Source organism: Neovison vison, chromosome 8 (genome assembly GCF_020171115.1).
Source record: "Neovison vison isolate M4711 chromosome 8, ASM_NN_V1, whole genome shotgun sequence".
NCBI lineage: Eukaryota > Metazoa > Chordata > Mammalia > Carnivora > Mustelidae > Neogale > Neogale vison.
In genome coordinates, this window is record NC_058098.1 from 40,430,118 (window position 1) to 40,454,121 (window position 24,004).

The 24,004-nt window shown below is 37.2% G+C and overlaps 1 protein-coding gene across 1 annotated transcript in view; it reads left to right on the forward strand.

Moving 5' to 3' along the window:
• The window catches only part of MACROD2 (mono-ADP ribosylhydrolase 2), a 1,971,347-nt gene that overhangs the window by 1,196,579 nt on the left and 750,764 nt on the right, over positions 1-24,004 (forward strand). The window contains exon 6 of the mRNA XM_044263475.1: positions 4,520-4,641. Coding sequence (XP_044119410.1) covers positions 4,520-4,641 — 122 coding nt within the window. The remainder of the gene's footprint in view (positions 1-4,519; positions 4,642-24,004) is intronic.

Below are 24,004 nucleotides of genomic sequence, written 5' to 3' on the forward strand. Positions count from 1 at the left end.
GAAGGTGCCTGGCCCCCAGGGCGCCCCACGCTGGGGAAGGGGAATAGCCATGTTCAATGTTAAGATGTGTAAAAAAGACAAAAAAAAAAAAAGTTTTATAAAATTGGGGGGATAACATCCAAGCACTTTAACCGCCACACCAGGGGAACTGATAGAGCTCATCTTCCTGACACCAACTGTCAATGCTGGAATTTGTATTGTTTTGTAAAGATTTAATAAAAGTCATAAAAACTTTTCCATCATGACCCTAGTAGGGAATCACTGTAATTAAGTGCTTGTTACTCCTTCCAGAGTTGTTTTATGCAAGTATTAGCTAAAAAAAAAAAAAGTACGTTCTTTCCTTCACCTGTGGGAAATTTTTACACTAGTGGTAGCATATTAATTATACCTCTCCACATTTTTTTACTTAGTAATATATCTTCACTATCTTTCCATAACCACATGTAAATACCTTCGTTGCTCTTTTTACAGAAACACAATATTTCATTATATAAAGGCATAATTATTTTACTAGTCCCTTTTTTTTTTTTTTAAAGATTTTATTTATTTATTTGACAGAGAGAAATCACAAGTAGGCAGAGAAGCAGGCAGAGAGAGAGAGGAGGAAGCAGGATCCCTGCTGAGCAGAGAGCCTGATGCGGGACTCGATCCCAGGACCCTGAGATCATGACCTGAGCCGAAGGCAGCGGCTTAACCCACTGAGCCACCCAGGCGCCCTACTAGTCCCTTTTGATGGACATTGAGGTTGCTTCCAATCTTTGCCTGTCATATACAGTGTTATAGTGAATGACCTGTATAAATGCCATTTTGCATATGAGTAAGCATATTATCTAGGATATATTCCTAGAAATAGAACTATTGGATCAAGAGGAGTCTACATTTATAATTTTGATAGGTACGTAAAACACTGTCTCTGGGGATGGGACCAATTTGCACTTTATTTGTATAAGCGTGTTTGAGAAACTTGAACCATGAGTGCTGCTCATTTATCTGGACAAGAATGAATTAGACTACTTAGAGTCTATAGATCTATTCTTAATAGGCAAACAGGAGAGGAACTGAATTCAAGAACAGCAAAGAATCTTAGAGGCCATCTTATTCAACTCCTTCTTTTAACTTGGAGAGGGAAACCCAAAGAGGAGAGTGGCTTGTCCAAGGTCACACAGCTAATTAGTGACAGATGTGGGACTTGTGAATTTTAATCAGGCCTTAGGACTTAAAGTGTGGTATACTTTACATATCAGAACAGACATGATGACTGTTGTTTCTGCCTGTGTATATAAGGTGTCTTGGATATTGCTGCTGTTGGTGGTGGTGGTAATTGAGCTTCTATATACACCAGAAATCAAATTAAACACTTCTGTTTACATTATCTTATTTATACCAAGGAATCCACAAATTCATGTGCAAATGAAAGCATTATCTATGGATTGAATGCATTTATCTCACACATATGTATCTACTATCAAGATGCTATTGTGTTCAACAAAATGTAAATTAATGCAAAGCCTCATTGATGTTGTAACAGCTGTTTGTCTCAAACTTGTTCTCCATCAATGGATTTTGAAACTAGAATTGTGGAAGGGTAGTCTGTGATATTTTTGATATTATAAAAAGGATCTTTAATACTCACAAAACTTGCAAGCCCCTTGTTTAAGGTCTCTTGTAACTGCCCAGGCATCATTTTGTTCTCCATCTGTCCCTGATACAAAGGTAAATGTTAATGAGGCCACACATCTCAGAATAAACCACAGAGATCATCTAAGCAGTTCATTTGTTTTGTGGATAAGGAAACCAAGACAGGGGCCAACGAAAGGGTGGCTTCATCTGGAGCACTTGGCAAGTCAGGGTTGGAGCTGGAATTGGAAAGCAGACCTCCTGAATGAGTTTTATAATGGGAAAAGAGGTACTTGTCAGTGTGGAAGAATCTCTCCTAAGTGCTATGAACAATTAAAATAATGAAGGAAATTTACTTTTGGGCCTCACATTGATTCACCTTCAGCTTTGTGGATCTGAGAGGTCATTGTGTTGGTCGATAATAACACTTGATCTTGGATGTTGTAAGTTTAATATAGAGCATAAAATACAGGGATCAATATTTTGATGTTGAGAAGAAGGCTCATTGATTGGCTGTTTGTCCTCAGACTTTTAAATTAAATGGAGAACTGAAGAAATGTAAGGAATAGCTTTTCATAAATCCCATTTAAGTTATGTGGACAATGATGTCTACAGGGAAAAGCAAAGAAAAAGGATTTTTTAAATGTCACTATTTTCTCCTTTTATGGACTCTCTCTTTCCTCTTCCCATTAATGCCCCTAAGCCCTGTTTTTACTTGGCTCAAGTAGACACACCTTATGACCCCAGATAAGAGGCACTTATTCTTGACCTTCTCCATCCATATTATAAGGAATCCAAGGTCATACCTTGTTGCTTCTTTATGTATTAAGTATTTGAGGTACAGAGGCATTTGGGAACAAGGGAAGAAAACAAAATAAAACCCATGGATTTGTCCTTTAACAATGGCAGTGAGGGTACTGGAGTTGTTCTGGTATAACATTTCCCAAAGGTAAATTTGTGGAAATTTAGTCCCTTGAAGTACTCTGTAAAACATAGTTTTTAACAGTCAAATGTATTCCATTCTGTATCCCCTCTGGTTGAGATTCATAATCCATTGTTGCATACTGAATGTCCTGAAAGTCCTACACTAAGATAGCTGTTTTGATTTAATTTCACCCAGTGATTCCCAAATGTAATTGACCTTTAAACACACAGCTTATCATACCCACTTTTGGGGAATGTTGTTCTCTAGAGTCCTGTGTTGTTACTCTACAGCTTCTCTCCCTTTGGATTTATTGGGGAATTTAGAATTTCGTAGCTAGGCACAAACAGGTAGTCATGAAGGGGAAAATGAAGTAAAGCCAAGCACAACCTTCCTTCTTCACGTATTCTAGCATTTGCTTCAAAGTGGAAACTAATGTGAAATATTCAAATAAAAATTCACTACATCTGGTAGAGAGCTTGCATTGCTTCAACAGATAGAGCTCTTACGTGTTACTCTATTATTAAAAAAACAGTATCACTGTGTGCTGGGTTTTTGTTTTGTTTTGTTTTGGTTTTGTTTTTGTTTTTGCTAGACATAACCTAATCTCCCTTTGTCCTCTCCTGTGTTATTGGGGTTCTCACTTTAACGCAACATTGGCCTGTGCAAGAACATCTGCATGAACTCGCTGGTGATGTTTCTGCCTGTTTTGATCACAAGATATCATCTTTAATATTATCTGACAAGGGTTTTAATCAACATTTTGGGGATTTCTCAAACATTAGATAATACCCTCAGTATTTTGAGTATTTAGTAGTCTGAGTATTTAGTAGGCAAACAACAAAGATTTTACCCTTAGTGACTTATTTTCTGCCATTTAGATTTCCTATGCAATTTAAGACTGTTCCATAGTCTCACTTTTGTGATGTGTTCTTATCTTGTCATTGTTGTTGAAATGAAGTGGTACTGATTGGACAAAGCAAATGATTTCAATTCATTATAATAATCCAGTAATATTAGACCAAATTTGTCCTTCTGATCAAACATGATTAGTTGTTGTTACTTATGTCAATGAGATGGGCAAATAATCCAGATTAACAGCTAAGACTGGAAAACGGATGTTATAATGCATCCAAGTAATTTGGTTTATAATTTGAGTTCTCTCTTAAGATCCTTACAGACTTTAAAACTGAAACAGTTCTATTTCATTATGTTCCCAAGTGAAAAAAATTTATGTGTGTGAAGGAATTAAAAAAACACAATGACTAGTTTTATGTGCCAAAAAAAAAAAAAATCTAATTCTGTGTTTTAAATATAGAGGTTGAAAGTACAGATTGCTTTTTGAAAGTTTTAATATAGTAAATAGAAGCTAGGTATCTAGTAGGGACTATTATGCCTAGCATACCTCATATATGTGACGATTGGTAGGTTGCACTTTAAAATGGTAGAGATATTTTAAAGTTATTCCTTTTAGGGTTATTACTGATTGTTACAAATTATCTTGGCACATTCTCAGAAATTTGCCCCTTTTTATTGTGTACAATGCCTGGAACTATTGTCTTATTTATAAGTAAAGTGATGTGAAGCATTGGTTCTTCTTTCCCATGTCAATTCAGAATGCTCATTTTGCAGGCAATTATTTCTCAGTTTATTTCTCACCAAGGATTTGTCTTTTGCCAGGGTGCCAATTATTCACATCTTGTATTATAATCCGTTTCACTAGGATCTGACCAATAACAATGAAATAATTTACTGGTAGGGGATGCCCTTTCACAATTATCACCTTCCTGGGCAACTGCCTACTTTAAGAGGCTGTGCTATATAAAATCTTCTACCAGAGAAACATTTGCATCATCAATAATTCTTACCTTGCTTGTCTCCAGGCTCCAGCACAAATATCTACAATAAATAAAGCACCGTTTATGTGAAAAGTGAAAAATACCTTGCTTATGCTATTTCTCCTTCCTTTTGCATGTGCAGATGTCATCCATACCGTAGGACCAATAGCCAGAGGTCATATTAATGGTTCCCACAAGGAGGACCTTGCAAATTGCTATAAATCGTCTCTGAAGCTGATGAAAGAAAATAACATCCGATCAGTTGTAAGTTCTTTTCTGTTTCTTATTTCTTATTCTTTTCAGCCTTTGTATTTGGGAAAATAATACCATCCAAAATGCAGTAAGAAACCATTTCTGAAATTCAGAAAACTAAGGTTAAGGTTCTCAGTAAGTGATGTGCTACTGGCTATCATAACTCCACTCTTTCGTGTGCCCTAAATATTTGCTTAATTGTGTGTGACGTTTTGGGAGTTAAAGCTATAGAACCAAACAACTGGAGCCATCTCACCTACTGTCTTCCATCCGTAGTGCCGTTACCTTTTGGAGAACGGGTGCGTGTGGGCATTTTAATTTAAAAGTTGATGCCTATTTGGGTCTTCTTAAATTAATAGTCTGTAGCTGGGTATGCCACATCCCTTCTAAATTTTATCAATTTAGACTGAGAGTTCAAAAATGTGGATCTAATCTACTTCCTTACCAGTAGGCTGGGATGAAAGGAAGTCTCTTCGAGCTGGATTTGGGAGTATTTATTCACCTGCTTTTCTTTTGCAACATGTCCTACGTTTATTACATCTCAATTACACCAGGAAAACAAAAGTATGAGAAAAATGAGAGTGTAAATACCCAAAAGTAAGTTAATTTGGTCAGAATCCCTGGGATTTTTTCACATAGATTATAACCTTGGTGGAACTGTGGGGCAGGAAGATAGTTTAACCCTTGACTTCTTAGCAGGCTGAATGGATCGACATTACTTAGGAGGTCACAAAAGCGGAGGTTTTATTATTTGCATGAAGGAGTACTGAGAGTCAGACACATTTAGATAATCTTAGTTGGTTGCTGGACTTTTCATGCATGATTATAATTTTGAAATGCCTTTTTCAATGTACATTGGTGTGTTTGCTTAAAATAACACTTTTTTTCAAACTGATTATACAATCTTTTAAATCTTTGCTTAATTATTAACAGAACATAATATTTTATTTCACTCTTTGATTTTTATTTTTTTTTCTTTAGAAATGAATCAATAAGTAAGATCCCTCTGTCTTAGAGGAGAAAACTTGAGTTCAAAGAGAATGGAGCAAAAGAAACTATTAATCTTAGTGGGCTGATTTTGTTTTTTACAGCAAAATAAGGAAAATCAACCCAGGTGTGCACATTTAGGAATAAATAAAATTTTATCAATATGGCATATTGATTATAAAGGCAAGGGACTGAAGTGCTTCGAAAAATGGATATGTCTGGAAGTTTCTAGCTTCTCAATTCTTTTCAGGTCTCAAGGTCTATATAGACCAAGTGACCTGAGAAGAATTAGCTAATGAATTCTCTGGCATAGCTAATGATTCCTTTTCTAAAGCCAAAAGAAAGTAAAAAGATGCTAGCCCACTAGAAATAGTGTAAAAATAGCACCCATTCTTTTAATAGGAAAAAAAAAAGTCTCTAACGATGATGATCTTAAAACAATCATATCTGCTATTATATTACTTGCTCCCATTAGGTAAAGAGTGGGAAAATTATGGACTAAGTTCAATTGACTTTTGTCAGATGACCTACAGATAGACTAAAGCAATGTTCTAATCATCCTGGGATTGGGATTAGGTCTATCTAAATACCTTGGATGATGATTTTGAGGGGTTAATTACATCTTACTTGGTGCTAAGTTAGTCGATGATGCTAAACCAAAGTCATTTCAATATTAATAAAAATAAAAATGGAGGTGGAAAATCTTTGCAAAACATGAAGCAAGATGTCCAGTTGAATGGATTTTCTGTCAAATACCTTGTCTCTTATTCATACACAAAAAATCTATTTTCCTTCCTTTCTCCCTTCTTTCCTTTTTATTTTCCCTTCCTTCTCTTCCTCCCACCTACCTTCCCTCCTTCCCTTCCTCTCTCTCTCTCCCTCCACACTCTCTAGTTTCCTTCCTTTCTTCCTCCCTCCCTTCCTTCCTCCTTTTCTCCCTCCACACTCTCTAGTTTCCTTCCTTTCTTCCTCCCTCCCTTCCTTCCTTCCTTTATTAAAGAAGGAAGTGGGCTTTCTATTTTATATGGAATATCACGTTCTTGACCAATGTTTAAAAAAATTACAATGCTGATATAATCAAATCCTCATTATGTGGAGAAAATGGAAAATTCTTAGAAACAGATTAAAATTGGATATATTTTTTAATGTATTGGCTTATACTTGGTATACTTATTTTAATAGCTGGGGGAGAGAGGGTTGATCTAAAAAGCCTGGCTATTAAGGTGGAAAATAAACTTGACTTGAGCTCATTTATATACATGTCACAGAAAATTTCTCATAAACCCTTTTACCAGAGGTAAAAGTGTGCTTAGTGTTTGCTTTACCAGTTGTCATGTGTGATGATTGATAAGCCATGTCAATATTCTGTAGCCTCAGTCTCCACCTACAAAGAATAAGTAAATTATTAGTGTTATCTCCAATCTCTCTAATTCAAGAGGCTGTTATGGGGATCAGTTGAAATAATGGATGTAAGATATTTGGGAAAATGTAATTCTCTGTAAAACTCTTTGGCAATATTACTTCAAGTATAAGTTATTTTCACATTTTAGGTTTTGGCAAATTTAGGAGATTGAGATCATTCTTGCTTTGACATCTATTCTGAAAACCAGACCTCTAGACATTTATCATGTCATCTCTTGACGTTGTTCAGTCAGAAATAAATTATTATCAAGTATTCAGTTAGTACTTTCATAAAAGAAAAACTCATTTTTTTCCCCTCTCCTGTGTAGGGAAAAACCTTGTCCTTCCTCATCACACATTTATTCTTTGTGACGTCTCCTTTGCTGTTCACACAAAACATTTCACTCTGGTCACCAAATATGTGAAGGTTTCTCCTCATACCTTGCAATTCTCTGGGACACCAGCTGGGTATCCTACAATTTAATGCAATTCTGACACTATCTACTTGAAGATGGCGTCAGATCCCCTAGGTTAAGGGCTCAGCTCCATAAGGTTACCTATTCCCCAAACCCCTACACCTAAACCCTTCAGATGCCAGCAGCAACCTTGGGTTATCACCTATGTTTCTGAACCAACCAGCTATAGATCTAAGGTCCCAGCAACCTCCTCTTGGGTTCAATTAATTTTCTAGGAGGGCTCACAGAACTCAGTGATACACTTACATTTACCAGTTTATTAAAGGATATGATAAAGGGTATAAATGAACATTTAAATGAAGAAGTACATAGAGCAAGGTCTGGGAGGATCCCGACCACAGGAGCTTCTGTCCCTATGGAGTCGAGGGCTTCCTTTACTCCTCCGGCGTGGTTGGGTTTGGCAACCTGGAAGCTCTCTGAACCCCTACTACTGGAATTTTATGGAGGCTTCCTCAGATAGGCATGGTCAGTCATCAACTCCCATTTCTAGCCCCTTTCCCCTCTCTGGGGGATGAGGGGCAAGGCTGAAAGTTTCAAGCTTCTAATCCTTGCTTGGTCTTTCTAGTGAACAGCCCCCCTCTAGGAATAATCCAGGAGCTCACCAAGAGTTACTTCATTAGAATAAAAGATACCCCAAGTGCTCCTATCACTTAGGAATTTATAAGAGTTTTAGGAGATCTATATCAGAGATGAAGTCAAAGACAAGTATTATATTAGAGCAAAAGATGTTTCTACAGTTCTTATTACTTAGAGAATTACAAGAGTTTTGGGGAGCTCTGTGTCAAGAACTGGGGACAGAGACTAATATATATTTTCTATTATCTCATAATATTATATTTATTTGACAATCAAAACCACTATTAATGTTTGTAACTATTGATATCATCTTATTTATAATCATTAATGATGTAATGGTTATTATTACCAACTCATATTTGTATTGACAGCGCAGAACATACCACAGAATTCTATTGCTCAGTACATGCATTGAATTAAATTAAATTATACCAGTCTTGTCACCACACTTAACTATCTTAAATTTATAGTCTAATCTTTAACTTTTCAAAAAATACTCTTGTATCATTATGGTGTCTCCCACTATGTGTCCTTTTACAACAAAGCTACAAAAAATGAGTAAGGATTAACTAGTTAAAGTGGTATAGTAGATATGTAACAAAGTAACCATAAAGCAATATGGTTAAATACTGTAATGATCTGGACCAGCTAGGCTGTGCTACAACTACAGACAACCTCAAGATCTCAGCAGCTTACATTCAGAGACCTTGGCTAATGGACATTCTGTCATCTCATAGTTGTGCTCTTTTGAACTGACAGCCTGCTCAGCCTTACAACAGAGACCTTGAAAACTCATGCATGAACTTTTTACTGTCTCAGCTTAGAAGCAACAGACACCATTTCTGCTCCCATTTCATTGGTCAAAATATTCACATAACCCTGCCTACTTGCAGGCGGTCAGGGAAATATTCCTGAATAAAAGAAATACTTGCCAGGCCCCACTTTTCTGCCAAAGTTAAAGCAAAAGCTTGGAGATCACAACACAGGTATCAGAGATTTCTGAGATTTCTGCTTTATTCTTGTATCTCCAAAGAATTTTTTTTAAATTTTACTGGAGGTAAAACAAAGAGTATAATCATTTATTTACTTAAAAAATATTAATAAGACTTATTGTGTGCCAAGACTTTTCTTTGGGAGGGGAATGAGCAGAGAGACGGGGAGAGAGAGAGAATCTTAAGCAGACTCCATGCCCTGTGTGGAGCATGTGTCATGCTTAGTCTTACAACCCTGATATCAGAACCTGAGCTGAAATCAAGTCACATGCTTAACCTACTGAGCCACCAGGTGCCCCGCTACTGAGACATTTTTAAGCATCTCCTAAATCCCAGAAGATATAATGGTTGTCTTCAAATACATAATTTGTCTCCATCTCCTGCCCATCCAAACAAATAAATAGATAAGATCATCATATCCATTGTATGATTTGAGAGCATTCTCTCCTTCTCATCACTTTTACATATCTTCCCACAGATGTCTGGAATTCCATAATTAATGAGTAATTTATGATGGCCAGGCATTGTCTTTTCTCTGCAATTTTCCTTTAAAACGCAAATACTCCCGAGATCTGTAGATAATTAATTTCCTAATACCTTAACATGAAGAAATTCATCAAATTACTTTTCACTTTGGTAGGATAAATTAGAGGATGATAAAAGTGCCCAGGGCCTCAGCCTGGGGGAGGACGGGAATTGGAAGGAGGTCTGGAGGAAGTTTGGGAGAAACAAAAAACACAGTGGGATACAAACAAATTTCACTTACCTTCAGTTTTTTGCTAAAAAGAGATACCCTTTAAATACAGAGGAGGGGAAAAGTTACATGTGATTATCTAGAAATAAGGTAATTATTTGCTTTTGGAGGTGTTGTAGACAAAATTTTTCACTATGAAAAAATAATATTCTTTTATTAATTTAAGAGAGAATGTTTCCTTACATTTCTCTCCTCTGTCTATTCTTCTTGATGGCTTCTTTTCAGTATATATCTACATGTTTGCTTTAGGTTGTAAAAGGATAAAAGTAATCAATAAATCCAATGGTTTATTTTATAGTGGCACGTCTCTCCTATGAATTATTAACTAGCACAGCTTTATTAATACTGATGAATGTTTAAATTTATGATTTCAGTCATGATTCTTCTTCTAAGTCTTATCATAAAGGGTTTCAAATGAAAAGTCTGACCCATCCTCCATGCTTCCTAGACCTCGTTTGTGCATGTACCTTATTTCTTCCAACCTACTTCAAATATAATTCACTTATTTTCCTCCAACCACAAATTTCCCTTGGGCAAGATTCAAATATATGCAGATTTACTTGTATATACATTATCTGCAACCTTGAGAGTGTTGATTCCAGGATAGGCAAAAAAATGTAGGCAACATGGAGAGGATAATTAGAAATAGGAACAGGGGGAAAAAGTTTAAAGAAAAGTCAGAGAGTATAGATTTTCTCAGCAAAACCTTGGGAAGTATAAAGGTAGGTGTCAAAACCCAGGTCTTAGAAACACAGTATTCTAACACATGTGGCTTGAAAAATGGATAGTCAGGTTGGTGAAACTGAACAACTGCATTATTTTAATGTCTGGGACAGTGCTGTGTCCTGAGAAAATTAAAGGGGTATTGTGGGACTTCACATATACATGATATCCTTTTGAATGTATATTACCTAAATCATATAAAGGAAATTATTTGTATTGGTGAATATCTTGGTTAAATCTAAGAGGTGAGTGTAGGGTTGAAGGCAGTGAGGAAAGATTCCTTTTGCACAGGGACCGTTATGAATAATATTGATGTAGAGGCACTATAATAGCGTAGATATTATCTTATATGTTGTACTGTTTTTGTTTTTTTTAAGTGAGCATAGACATATTTTATAAGGATTTTTGTAAGTTTGTCTTGCCCTCTATTTCTTTTCTGCAATATGATCTTAAATTTCCTCAATGGCAAATTCTACCAACAGTTTTACTTTTAGAAACCTAATCCAAGCCATTCAAAAAGGATCAAGTGATTTCTGCCCTCGGTATCAGTTAAAAGGAAAAGATTTGTATCTGTCAGTGATACTGGATATTCAGGAAAACCCCTTGTAACTGACAAAATATAGTGTACCCAGTTTGGTATTCTTTGAGGGAGAACATGTAATAAGAAAATAGATGTTAATATAAAAATGATAGAATCTGAATATAAACCAGATTTTATTTAGGTTAAAAATGATTTTCCCATGAAGTGCAGCTAAAAATTGATATATGAATTTGGTAGTTTTATGTGATTATGAACAACTAAAAGTTGGGTGCTTGTTTTCATAGTATATACCTCTGTGATTTCTACTTGAGAACCATGCTAGATGATGTGTGGAATGTAAAAAATAAATAAATAAATAAATCTTTGCTGGTGGGAAACACCTAATACCAATAGAGATCCCTCAAAACTGGATGGTTTTCCCTTCATAAGTCATAGAGTTTAAGAAGTAATGACTTCCATTGGAAAAGACAACAGACCTGCAACTTCAATGCTTCCTCTAAGCATTGCAGCAATAAGCAAATTTGGAATTCTGTATTTAATTATTTCACTGCAGTGTAGGTTTTCATTTTAAGGCATAGTCAAGTAAACCTTATTTTCTTATCCAAGTTCCCTTCTGAGAGGGTTGCCATGGCAATGAGTTCTCAGCCTGAAATTCTTAAATGCCGGTTTTATTTCATTATCTGAGTTTCCATTACAGGCCACATCAATCAATGCAGTCCTTCTTCAAGAAGACTTCTGCAGCCTTAAAAAGATGACCCTTTAATGTGTTACCTCTGCTCCCCTGCCTCACTTGGTACCACCATTTCCCAGCCAGCTCTTCATTTCAAAACACCCTCTGCCACAGAGCCACGGGCGTGATCTTCTTCCCTCTTCTCTTTTTAGACAACATCTAGTCTTGGTTCTCAGCTATCTCATTTACGAAGGATAATGCTAAGTCTCTGTGTCTTTCCTAGCCGGGATTCTAACAGCTGTGTAACTAATGATACTATTAATAAATAACAAGAACAGAAGCATTTTTACATTTGCACTTCGCTTTATAGTTTACAACAGTGTGTTCCTATACATGATCTCATTTGTTATTCAAATTGTCCAGCTAGCTCTCTATGTTTCTTTGATTAAGCCAAAGAGGGGAAAAAAGGCTAAATCAGGACCTTTTTTTTCCTCTATCTTCCCTGTGCTCACCTTTTATAAGCTATCCTAATTGGGCATTAGGGGTACAAAATCTCAAATAATACTCTCATCAGGTCATTATTACTGGCAATAACAAGTGACCAAGTGCGGATAGTAGAGACAAGAAGGAGGGAGAGCATGGAAAGATAATAAATTCATAAGCCACACCTGGAAAACTTATTACTATACACCTAAACCCATATTTTCATATGCTGCACAATTCATGCCTCCTGGTTGGAGAGATGACTAGAATTAGATCAGTCATTTAGCCAGGAAATAGAGTAATAAAAATAGTTAATATTTTTGAACCATCACTTGGTGCCAGACATTGTATTTTACTCATTTAGTCTCTGAACTATCTGAGTTAGAGTGTGTTTTTTTCCAGAGGAGGAATACGCGCCAGAAGGGCCATAAGTAAATTGCTTAAGGTCTTACTTCTAACAAAAAGTGGGGGTGGGATTTAAATTGTGAAAGTCTAAATCCCATGCTTTTTCCCCTTCCCCTGCGGTTTTAATTTTTCTTCTTCCTTCCTTCCTCCCTCTTTCTTTCCTCCCTTCCTTCCTTCCTTCCTTTCTGAGGGTGGTTTGGGACAATGCAATCCATGGGGGGAGGGTGCCACTAGCATTTTGTGGGCGGGGCCAGAGATGCTAAGACATGTGAGCTGATCAGGCATATGCTGAGAAACTGCCCCTTATCCTGTACAATGTTTTAATGTTCTGCTTGACAGTCATACAAATAAAACCTACTTATAAACAATAGTGTACATTAAAAACAGAACTTTTGGTTTCAGTATTAATGAACCACCATGAACATTAAGGGAAGCTTGTGCTTAGTGTGCTCTGCATTTTGCCAATCATGCCATTGTTGGCCACACCACTTAGCGTAGTTGGCAACACCGCACACCTGTGTGAATCTGCATTTGCACATGTTTTTTTCTTCATGGTAATTCCATGTGAGAAAGCACCTCTCTGACCACGTCATTACGTGCTGCTTAATTCATTGTATGTGACACTAGGCAATATGTAGTCATGCCTATTTACATGTTGAAAACAGAACTTGACTTTGTCACTTTCCTTTTATATCTCTTTCATATTACCCCTATGGCATTATATTGATTTAAAAAAAAAATTATGTATTGTCTTAATTTGGGCTCCCCCTGAAACAGACCCTGAAACAAGGATTTGTATACAAGTACTTTCTTTAGGAAGCTAGGACAGGAAGCACTGGCAGAGGAATGGGGAATTAAGAAAGGGAAGAGAAGGCAGCCAAGAGTCAGGTTATAAGCAAGCTACCACTGTGGGTGGCAGAGGCTCACTCCTGCTGGGGAGCTCTGGGAAAGTATGTAAGACCTGCCTAGGATTTGTCCCATCTGGAGAATGAGGGGACCTGGGCCATTTATCTTTGACTTCCACTTGTGGGTAGCTGAGGACTGCTCCTGGGGGATTAACTCCCCAGACTTTCTTGCCTGCTTCTTGGCCAGGCTGAGAGACTACCCTGAGGCAGAATCCCATAAGGGGATTTGCTGGAGGTGGGCAGCTACTGGAACACTGAGTTCTGGGAGGATGTGGGTGGGTCACTGACACCTTCTGCTTCATGAATATAGCTGAGTAGTCCTATTTATAGATGTCATTTCAGCATACTCAAGAGGGCTTTTCAAAACAGTTATTGTAAAAAGAGAATGTTGGGTCTGATTGAATTGCGAACTGTTGGGTTAAGTTAAACTGAGTTTCCAGTAGGGCAATGTGCTAAACACACGTTGCCCAGAGATTTTTATTCTTGAACTCAGCATTCAAGTTCTCTGCTTCTTTAAGTATAGTGTGATGTACAGGTTGTGAGGATGGTAATTAATGTGACTAGTATTATAACCTATGGAATGAACAGAGTTATTAAAAGTGAAATTAATTCTTAGGTAGTAGAGAAGTAGTATCACAATATTGTGTCACCTTGGTTGAATTTTTTTCCTCATCATCTCGGGACACTAAATTTTGATTCATCACACAAACTGCAGAAAAGTTGGCTGCCCAAGGTTGGATGTATGTAAAATCGTTCATCAATTAGAAGATGCAGTACATATTGAGGGTAAGCAATTGGATTAGGTAGTTAAGTTTGAATTTCTTTTTCCCCAATATAAGGATTCTGCCAAGTTATGTCTTCTTTTAACATTTTGGGAAATGCATTATCTTCTGTTTTCTTCAAAAATCTTTCAGGGGCGCCTGGGTGGCTCAGTTGGTTAAGCATCTGACTCTTAATTTAAACTCAGGCTTGATCTCAAGGCCCGGATCAGCCCATCCTGGAGTCTGCTTGTTTCTTTCCCTCTCCCCTGCCCCTCCCCCTGCTCATGAATGTGCTCTCTCTCTCTCTCTGTCAAATAAACAAATAAAATATTTTTTTAAATGCTTACAATATGCCTATGATCAATTCTTTCTGAAAGGTTATCTGAAACTTTTTGCTCCATCTTTTATAAGTTTGAAAGAATTATTTTTTAGTCACTTTTACATTCTGCACATGTAAATCTACTAGCAAAGACCAAGGAACATATATTTAAAATTAAAGTATAAAACATCTCAATTTATCCAGATTTGGTCCTTAATTATTTTCAGTTCTTTGCATCAGGCTAAGAAACATTCCCAGGAAAATCATTACTGTTTCTACAACAGTGTCTTTCAGAGGAAATACTGGCCTCGCACACTGTCAAAGAAAGTATATTATAGTGAAATTTGTATAGGAACCATAAACAGATTTGCAATGCAAACGTTTCGTCTTGAGTGTTTTATTTTTCCCTGACCTGAGCCGCAGTTATTAGATCACGGTATCATGAGGAAAATAGTCAATTCAAAACACGGACCGCAGAGTCCCGAGCCTACCATTAGATTTGAACAACAGGGCAATTTTGGCATATATCTAGAGGGTTAATAGTGTAGAGCCACGGCAGCTGCGGCTTTAAACTGTGCATTTCTTTCTGCAAATGTTCAGATATGTTTTTCTGAAGAGCCATTTCAATGTATAGAATCTAAGGTATTCTTAAATCGTTAAACTGAGAGACTAAAAGAGCAAAACAATAAACCGATACCACTTTTAAAGTAAAAAGAAACCTGCCGGTATCAAGAACGCTCTCTAGACTTGGTTATGCACTATTCAGTAGAATTATAAAGATAATTTTTTTTCATGAAAAATATGTTACAGATTGAGTCTAAGCCACAGCCTAGCCATCTTTGTTTTGAACACTTACAGACTCCTGAAATGTGTAGAAGGTGAAATATTTGCTTGGCAGGTGTCTCATGGAAAGAATATAGTGGTCCAGTTATAATTATGGCCCACGTATAGCAGTGTATGAACCACCCAGAGCTTTGTCCCTAGGAGTTGAATAACTAGTAGAATCTTTCCATCTCTTCTGAAACCATTGTTTGGGAAATTTCCTTGCTGCCACCCAAATGTTTACAAATATAACAGAAAAATAAATAGAAATAAAAATGTGATAGACAATAATAAATAATAATGGAGGTCCATCCCAATATTTTCATGAGGCTAAAATGTGATCATGTTTATGAAGTCCTTAGGAGATTTCATGGTAAGTTTCACTGGTAGTCATTTGTCCAAGAAAAACAAATTGAGTGCTACTGCTATGGTCCAGTCACTGTTCCAAGTGGAATATGTTGGAGCTTGTGAAGCTTACATTTTACTTGTAGTAATTTTCATTATGATGAGTAGTGGTGTTAGTACTATTGTTATTAAATAGTTTGACAACATTTCTAGATGCTGTGGATTTATTATTATTATATCCCTGGGAAAGTATCTCAAATATCATTGTCTGGTACCTTATTTCTGTGATTCCTGAATCTTTGAAAATCTAAGAAAATAATAGAGGTGAGTATGGATTCAGCAAATGGCAGTTCTGTGAAACGATAATAACAGAACTCTCAGTCAACACGTATCCATAAAGAAGGATTATTATGTGACCAGCCCTGTAAAGATAGCAAGGAACCATAGAAACAATTTCTAAAATTATTTAAAATTTTTTCAAGTGCTCCCCATTTTAGAAACAAAGTCTCAAAGAGACTTCAAAGATTCTAAATCTCGTAAAAATAATTCAAAATAAAATAACAATACTGAACAGTGAAAAAATGCAGGAAAGCCCAATAGTACTCTGATTTTCCCCCAGTGGTAACTATTTTTTTCTCTTTAAATTGAAATATCAAAAAGCAAATTATTTCACACAAACTAATAAACAAATATACAGGTTTCTTTGTTTTTGTTTTATTTTTCACACATACTTCTTGTCCATTGACTGATCCAGAACTAATGGTGCAGGCTGGGGAGAATTAGCAAGAATACCCCAGACTTTCGAAAAAGGCTCCTCAAACCTTATAGAAATTACAATGGCTTTTACATCAGTTACGTTACTTAAAAATGAGCATGAATCTACATACCTCACAGTCTAATGTACAAGAGCCTCACAGAGTGCTGCAAAATGCATGCAAAAGTGGGAGCCAAATTTGAATTTAACTTTCTCTTGCAAAGGGCAGAGGAATGGATCTGCACTTAGTTTGCATAAATGAAGATCTCTCGCTTATGCCTTTCAGAGAAGACTAACTACTCTGTCAACTCTTTCTGCTTCCAGTTTTACAAAATCTTGCTTATCTGATTAACTACAATTGCCACTACTCTAATCATGTGTATTCATGAGTATTTGTGGGTCAAGGTCAAGGGGGGAGGAAGGCTAGCTCCCCTCCAATATTACACAGTATTTATTCTTTCGAGCAAGTCTTACCTTGTCTAGTTTATATTGGTTAATGTCTGTTGTTTATCTTGTTCATAATGTAAACATTAGAAAAAAGATGTATATATCTTAAGATGATCTCATTTAATAGCAACACAAAAGCACAATCTGGTGATTTTATATGCAAGAGATGGGTCTTATATCTGCAAAGCTGGGGTACCAAAGGAGGTTTTTCAGTTGTCTAATTTGGATCTTGAAGTATGGAAGTCTTTGAGGCATGGAGTGCTGTTGGTTTGATGCCTCACTGATCCCCAGACTAGTCTGACTTCTATGGCTGAATAGGCAGACACTTCTTCCCTTCTCACCACTTCATGTGTGTCACTCAGAAGTTATGGTTTTGGACAAAAAAAAAGCATAACATTCCTAGAGAAAGGAGTTTCAGGAATTCCAATAGGTTTTCTCTGCTAAAAAGTCAAAAAGCACTCAGGATCTGATTATACATTTGGTATTAAGAATTTTAACTAACAACAACAACAGCAAAAAAAAAGAATTTTAATGAACTCAAGCCTAGTATGACATGTTTTTTAAATTATGGGTAATTTGAAACCTTCTTTCTTTTAAACAGTGGTAAAGGCAAACAGTGCATTACCTAAAATCGAAAGTATCTGGCAATAGATACAAGTTAAGCAAACGCTTGCCAATATTTCCAATTAGCCTACTGGTTTACCTGCACACACATTTGAATACTGTAAGCTATTACTTAGGAAAATTATTTCATATTCTCACTCAGTAGAACTCTCCATAATATTGTATACCCATGACATTATCACCAAAGTATGGTATCATTGACTTGCTGTAAATAATTAAGAGATATGACTTCATTATTCATTAAGATAATAACTATTCACTATGATAGTACTAATATGAAACATGGAGAATAAGTATCTGAAATGGATAACTCCATATTTATTCTATGCCTTCATTTAGATTTCACATTATACTGTTTCTATTTAAATAGAGAGAGAGAGACATTTTCTCAAGGTTCAATCTTAGCTGTCTTCTTCTGGAGTTCATTTCTTCTGGGCTAGAAATTTTCATCCAGTGTAAGGATTCTGACATATTGCATCAACACCCTTCTATTGCTTTAAACAAGAAAATATATTCCATCTATTTCCCAAGACAAGTGAGGGGGATGATTTTATGGCTCTCAAAATGTATTTCTGTTATTCCATTAGAAAAAAAAATGTCAATGGCTAATTTGGGGGCCAGGCACTGCCAATTTTATTGTTCTAGTCATATGACCTGTGTAACAGCATTTCCAGTTTTGACAAATTTGGCTTAAATAATAGTCAGATGAATCCCTAAGTTTCAACTATGTATTTTTCTAAGGACCTATATTATAAAGAAAATTTAAAGTTATTATGCTTCAAGACAATTTAAGAAGCAGTTTAAAGAATTGTATACTTCAGCTCCAGAAAATACTGTGCTGCTTTCAGTCAAAGTAACTGATTTGACGGCATGAATAGAAGTATCCAGATACAATGAATCACAGTCTAGAACCACATCATAAATCAACTTCAAAGATATGTTTTTAATGCTAACGAATCATCTTCTCTCAGTGTCAAAGATATTACTATAATTTAAATTTGACTTCTTTGAAAGCTTCTCATTAGTACATTGGAATTCTAAGGAGTACATTTGTAAGCCAGTAGCATTATAACCGGCGTGTACCCATATGAGTGTGAATGTGTGTACTCTGCACACACACACGTGTGTGTTCTGTAAATCCTCATCACCTCCCTGAGTTATAACATACTTGAGTTTTGTCAGGGCATTGTTCTGTGACTTTGTAACACCTTGATATTGACCTGGTTTCAGAATGACTTTGTGGGATCACTGGAAGAAAGCTGACCTAAGAATTGGAAAGCTAATATTTTAGTTCTGGCCTTTCTACCTGATTGATTGCTGTGTAAACCCATATTTCTTCATCTGTGAAATGGGGATAATAAAATCTGCCCTGAATGATATCAGTGGAAAAGAACAACTGTTGGTAAGGATGTGGAGAAATTGGAACTCTCATACATCGCAGTGGGCATGTAAAAGAGTACACCCAATATGGAAAACTGGGTGGCAGTTCCCCACGGGTTAAACGCAGTATACCTAAAGAAAACAAGCCAAATGTCCATCAGTTAATTAATGCATAAACAAAACATGGTCCATCCATACGGTGGGATATTATTCAGGAATAAAGAGAATGAAATACCAATACGTGGCTGTTACATGGCTGGAGCTTGAAACCATTATACATGAAAGAAGCCAGTCACTAAAGGGCACATGTGATTCCATTTGTGGGACATATCCAAAATAGGTAAATCCATACAAACAGAAAGTAAACTAGGGGTTCGGGGTAGGAGAAGAGAGAAAAATGGGGGCTATCTGCTAATGGGCAAAGAGTTTCTCTTTGGGGTGAGGAAAATTTTCTGGAGTCAAATAATGATGATGTTTGCACAACTCTGTGAAAATGCTAAAAAAAAAAAAACAACAACACTGAACTGCATACTTTAAAATGGTGAATTTTATGTTATATGAATTATATCTCAATAAAAAATTCAAAAACCCTGCCCTTCCTATATCAGAGAATTATTGTAAGAATGAAATAAAACTGGAAACTTCCATAGAATCTAAATCATATTCAATAATCCATGCCACTGCATAGAGAAGTACACAAGCCTCAGTGTTTGTAACTAGATAAAGAGGGTTTGCATGAAAATTATCTTCAAGTCCAGTCACGGGTAAAGTCACATAGAGGTCTGCTGTCACTCAGGACACTTGCTGTGAAAAGCTTTACAGAAAAGTTATAAACTGTACAAAAAAATTATTTTAGAAAATAGAAGACACAGGAGAGCTGTAGAGAAATAGAGTTTTTGTTGAGACTTGCCACTATCTACTTTACATGTTAATAGTAGTTGCATTATAACTGCAAAACCCTGACTGGACTACACAGCCCCGACAGTCAGAAGCTGCATTCGGTTCATCTCCATTTCTTTGGACCCCTGGACACAGAGTTCTGCCTACAGTGAATGCTCAATTGAGACCAGATGAGATTTGCTGAGACTTTTTCTTTCCTTTCTTTTTCCTCTCCTTCTTCCTCTTCTTCTTCCTCTCCTCCTCCTCCTCCTCCCCTCCCCCTCCTCCTTCTGAAATCAATATCTTATTTGGAACACTAAGGAAAGTCTATAGGCTACTGAATGGACTCCAAGCACCACCATCTGAGGGCATCCAATGCTGTCCCTTTCTTGTTTAAAGAAGAAGAATGTAAACTCACCTCAGGAAGCCAGGCAGAGGCAGAGTTGAGGTCAGTTCATCCCATGCTGCTTCTAGGCCACCATGGTGTTTCCTCTCCCAGACTGTCTTTTCTCAGGGCTGCGTTCTGCATCTCTCCAGGTATAATTACTACATAGTCCTCCCTACCCTTCTTTGCCCTCATCCAACTTGAACTCCCGACAATACTTGACACAAGTACCATTCTTTTAGGACTCCTGTCTCTCTTGCCTTCCAGAATAATTCTCCACTCTCTTTAATTCCTTCCTACCTGGTTGTTCCTTCTTAATAAATCTTGGTGGCCACCACTCTGGCTTAAGCCCCTTGTGACTTCCTTCATTCACCCTCTATTCCTCCTGATCAGCAAAATGTCTTTCCTTAGAAGTGTCAATCAAACCCTACTACTTTGGCAGTGTTGGGACTTAAATTACTACCTACAAGTTTCTGATTCCCAAATGATAGCTCTAGCTAAGACCTTTTTCTTGATCTTCATAACTAAATATCCAACTACTTGTTGGGAAATTCCACTGTGTTTCCTAAAGTGCCCTCAGTCTTAGTGTGATGGAGGTAACCTGCTTGAATTCCTATAGCCACTGCCTTTGTGAATGTCACCGGCAGAACCATGACGTGCAGCTAGAAATCCAGGAGTCATTCTGGACTTCTCTATCTCACTCCTCTCCTTCCAGTGAGCCATCTGTTGCAGCCCATTTGACCTCCTTAATATCTCATATCCTTCTATCTTCTCACTAAAGCAGACCCTAAACAAGTATATAGTTTCAAGAAATTTATTGGGAAGTTCATTTTTCCCAGGACGGACCATGAGGCAGTTGGGAAATGAGATGGGAAAGAGGAAAACCTATAATGGATGAGACAGTAAGGAGATTATTACTAATGGAGCCTGAGGCAGTCTAGCCATGGAATCTCTGAGAAACCATGTTGTAGAACCCATGTTGGAATTGTTCTACCAGGGGAGAAAGGCATCTGGGCTATTTCTCTACCAACCCTACACTCCTTGTTAGAGATTGCCCCATATAAGAGGAAAAACAATTTTCCCTCTACCCTCTGAGTTCTTAGCTTGAGACTCCTGTAATAAAATATAGATTAACAAGATAAAAAACAAGTAGAATTTTATCAACAGGTATGCCCTGCATATACATGGGAGAGACCCAGGGAAAAAAATAAGTAACTCAAAGAATTGGCTTTGAATTCAGGCGTAAGTATCATCTTAATACAGGAGGGAGAGAGTGGATAGAGGCCTGTTAAGGAAGAGTAAATCATGTTTAGGAAAGAGGATGGGTCTTGGAAGAATAGGTGGGAGATATGATAGCTTGTGACAAAGTTTGTCTGGGTGTGGTGTCAACTTCTAGTATTTTCTCCTATGATAAGGGTCAATCTTCCCTAGGTGATGAAACTAAGATTCTTCAAGGAGGAGGATCTATGACAATTGGGTTCCTTTTGGATATCTATCTTTAGGCAGACAGGAATTCAGAGAAAGACATTCCCAGTATTTGCTGTTTTCTAAATGCTTCTAGCTCAAAATTACAATATACCAAAGTGGCATATTTTGGGGTGGCATGTCCTGAAATCTTATAGTTTTATTTTGGGGTGGCATATTCTGCTACCCTTTGTCCCTTGCATGATGGGCACCTCCTACAGTCAGAAATCACCCTCAGGCAGACACAGGAGGCCATCAGTATGGATGGAAGTTATCTGCAGAGGACCTTTGGGAGGGCCCAGGGGAAAGGGGACAGCTGGGAGCCTCTGCTATACTATCCCCTCTACTCCATCCCAGCTACCATTCCCCATTACTTCTCAGTTAAACCACTGAGCTGGTGTCCTTGAAGTTTTAGGGTTTTTTTAAACCTTTATTTTTAAATTTTTACACATCCTGCCTGAATGATCATGTTAATGATCTTTAACATAGCATACCTCCTTTCCCTTTAATTAGAAATCCTAAAGAGCTCCCCATAATTTCCAGAAGGAAGCCTGATTATCTTAGCCTGTGCTTCCCGAACTGTATGTAAGTTTGGTTCCCAAGGCACCCATAGCAAACTTACAGGGGTAAGGCAGGATTTTTTTCAATTTTGAAAGAAATACAGATGCTCAACATCTGTTGGACAACATGTAAACTATAAGTTTCAAGGTAATCCACAGTTTCAAAGTTAGGACATATAGCATCCCTTTCTATGATAACATTTTATTTCCGAGCTGGGTTTTTGACTGTTATTGTGATAAAAAGGAAACACCAAATGAAAATCTATGTGGAACAGGAAATGTGGATGGCAGAGTCCAATCTGGTTCATATGGCTACTGAGTTAGTACATAAATACTTAAGTTGTTTGGATGCAAATACTTAAGAAACAAGACTCCTGGAAGCCTGGATGGTTCAATTGCTTGAGCATCCAACTTTTGATTTTGGCTCAGGTCATGATCTTAAGGTTTTAGGATTGAGCTTTGCATCAGGCTGTACACTCAGGGCAGAGTCAGCTTGAGATTCTCTATCTCCTTCTCCCTGTACCCCTTAACCCTCTCACCCACTCTCTCTAAATAAATGAATAAATACAATCTTTAGAGGAAAAAAAAGACCCTTAGCCATCTAATTTTGGCTTATGGGCAGCCATGCCTATGACACTGAGGGTGCTGTGAACTGAAAATCTGGAGAACTGGAGCCCCTCTACACCAGGTGCATTGCATAAGGCCCTTGCCAACCTCTACACCTCTGCTTCTACTCTCAGATACAAATCTTTCACTCCACAGAAGATATGGGGAGGTCATCAGACCTTTATTCCTTAGCATGAAACTTTTCCTCTCCCAAAATTACCTTTCTTAGTGTCTTTACTCTTTACTCTTGTCAACTAGAACTCCACAATTCACCGTAAGGAGCACTTCTGCTGGAATGAGAGTCCCTTAATGGGTGTTTTTTGCCCCAGCTATGCTTTATATGACCCTGGGTCCCCACAGCATCTGTGTATAGCTTGTGTGTGCCACTCTTTGTGTGGAACCCCCAGTGGTGATTTACTTGCTTGTCTGCCATTCTAGTCTGTGTGTTCCATGAGCTTTATGATCATGGACAGTTCATTTGCTATGATCTTGCTGGTGTTTTTATTGGGATCATGTTAATTTAACTTATCATTAATCAGCATGAGTGCCTAGCATGGTATAATTTCTCTAAAAACTGTGAGCGAGTGAATCAAAAAATGAGGATGAATGTAAGAAAGAATATAAGACTACAACAATTAGCCTTTACTCTTTGTTTTCTTATTTACATTTTGAACATTTTCTATCATGGTACCTTTGTATATCCCAGAGGATCTTTGCACATGTCACCCTCTGTGTCTAGAAAGATCTTCCCTCCCCCTTCACCTGGGTCATTTGCTCTCCTCATCCTTCCGATCTCAGCTCTGTCTTCCCTAGGGAAGTTTTACATTTACATTTGTATGATTATGTGAATATTTTCTTCTTTTTCCCTTGAACACAAGCTCCATGGGGGTAGGGAAAATTTCAGTCATGTTCACCACTAACACCCATAATTAAACATATTGCCTAACATGTACATAGCAAAAGAACTTAGTAAATATTTGTGGAATGAGTGTGGATGAATAGGTGAATGGTTAATCTATAAAAGCCTAACTTTACATATCAAGATTCAATGACTATTCTAAAGAGACTGTGGGATGAAGTTTTTCCTGCAGAAAGTGGGAACCTTTCCCACTTTGT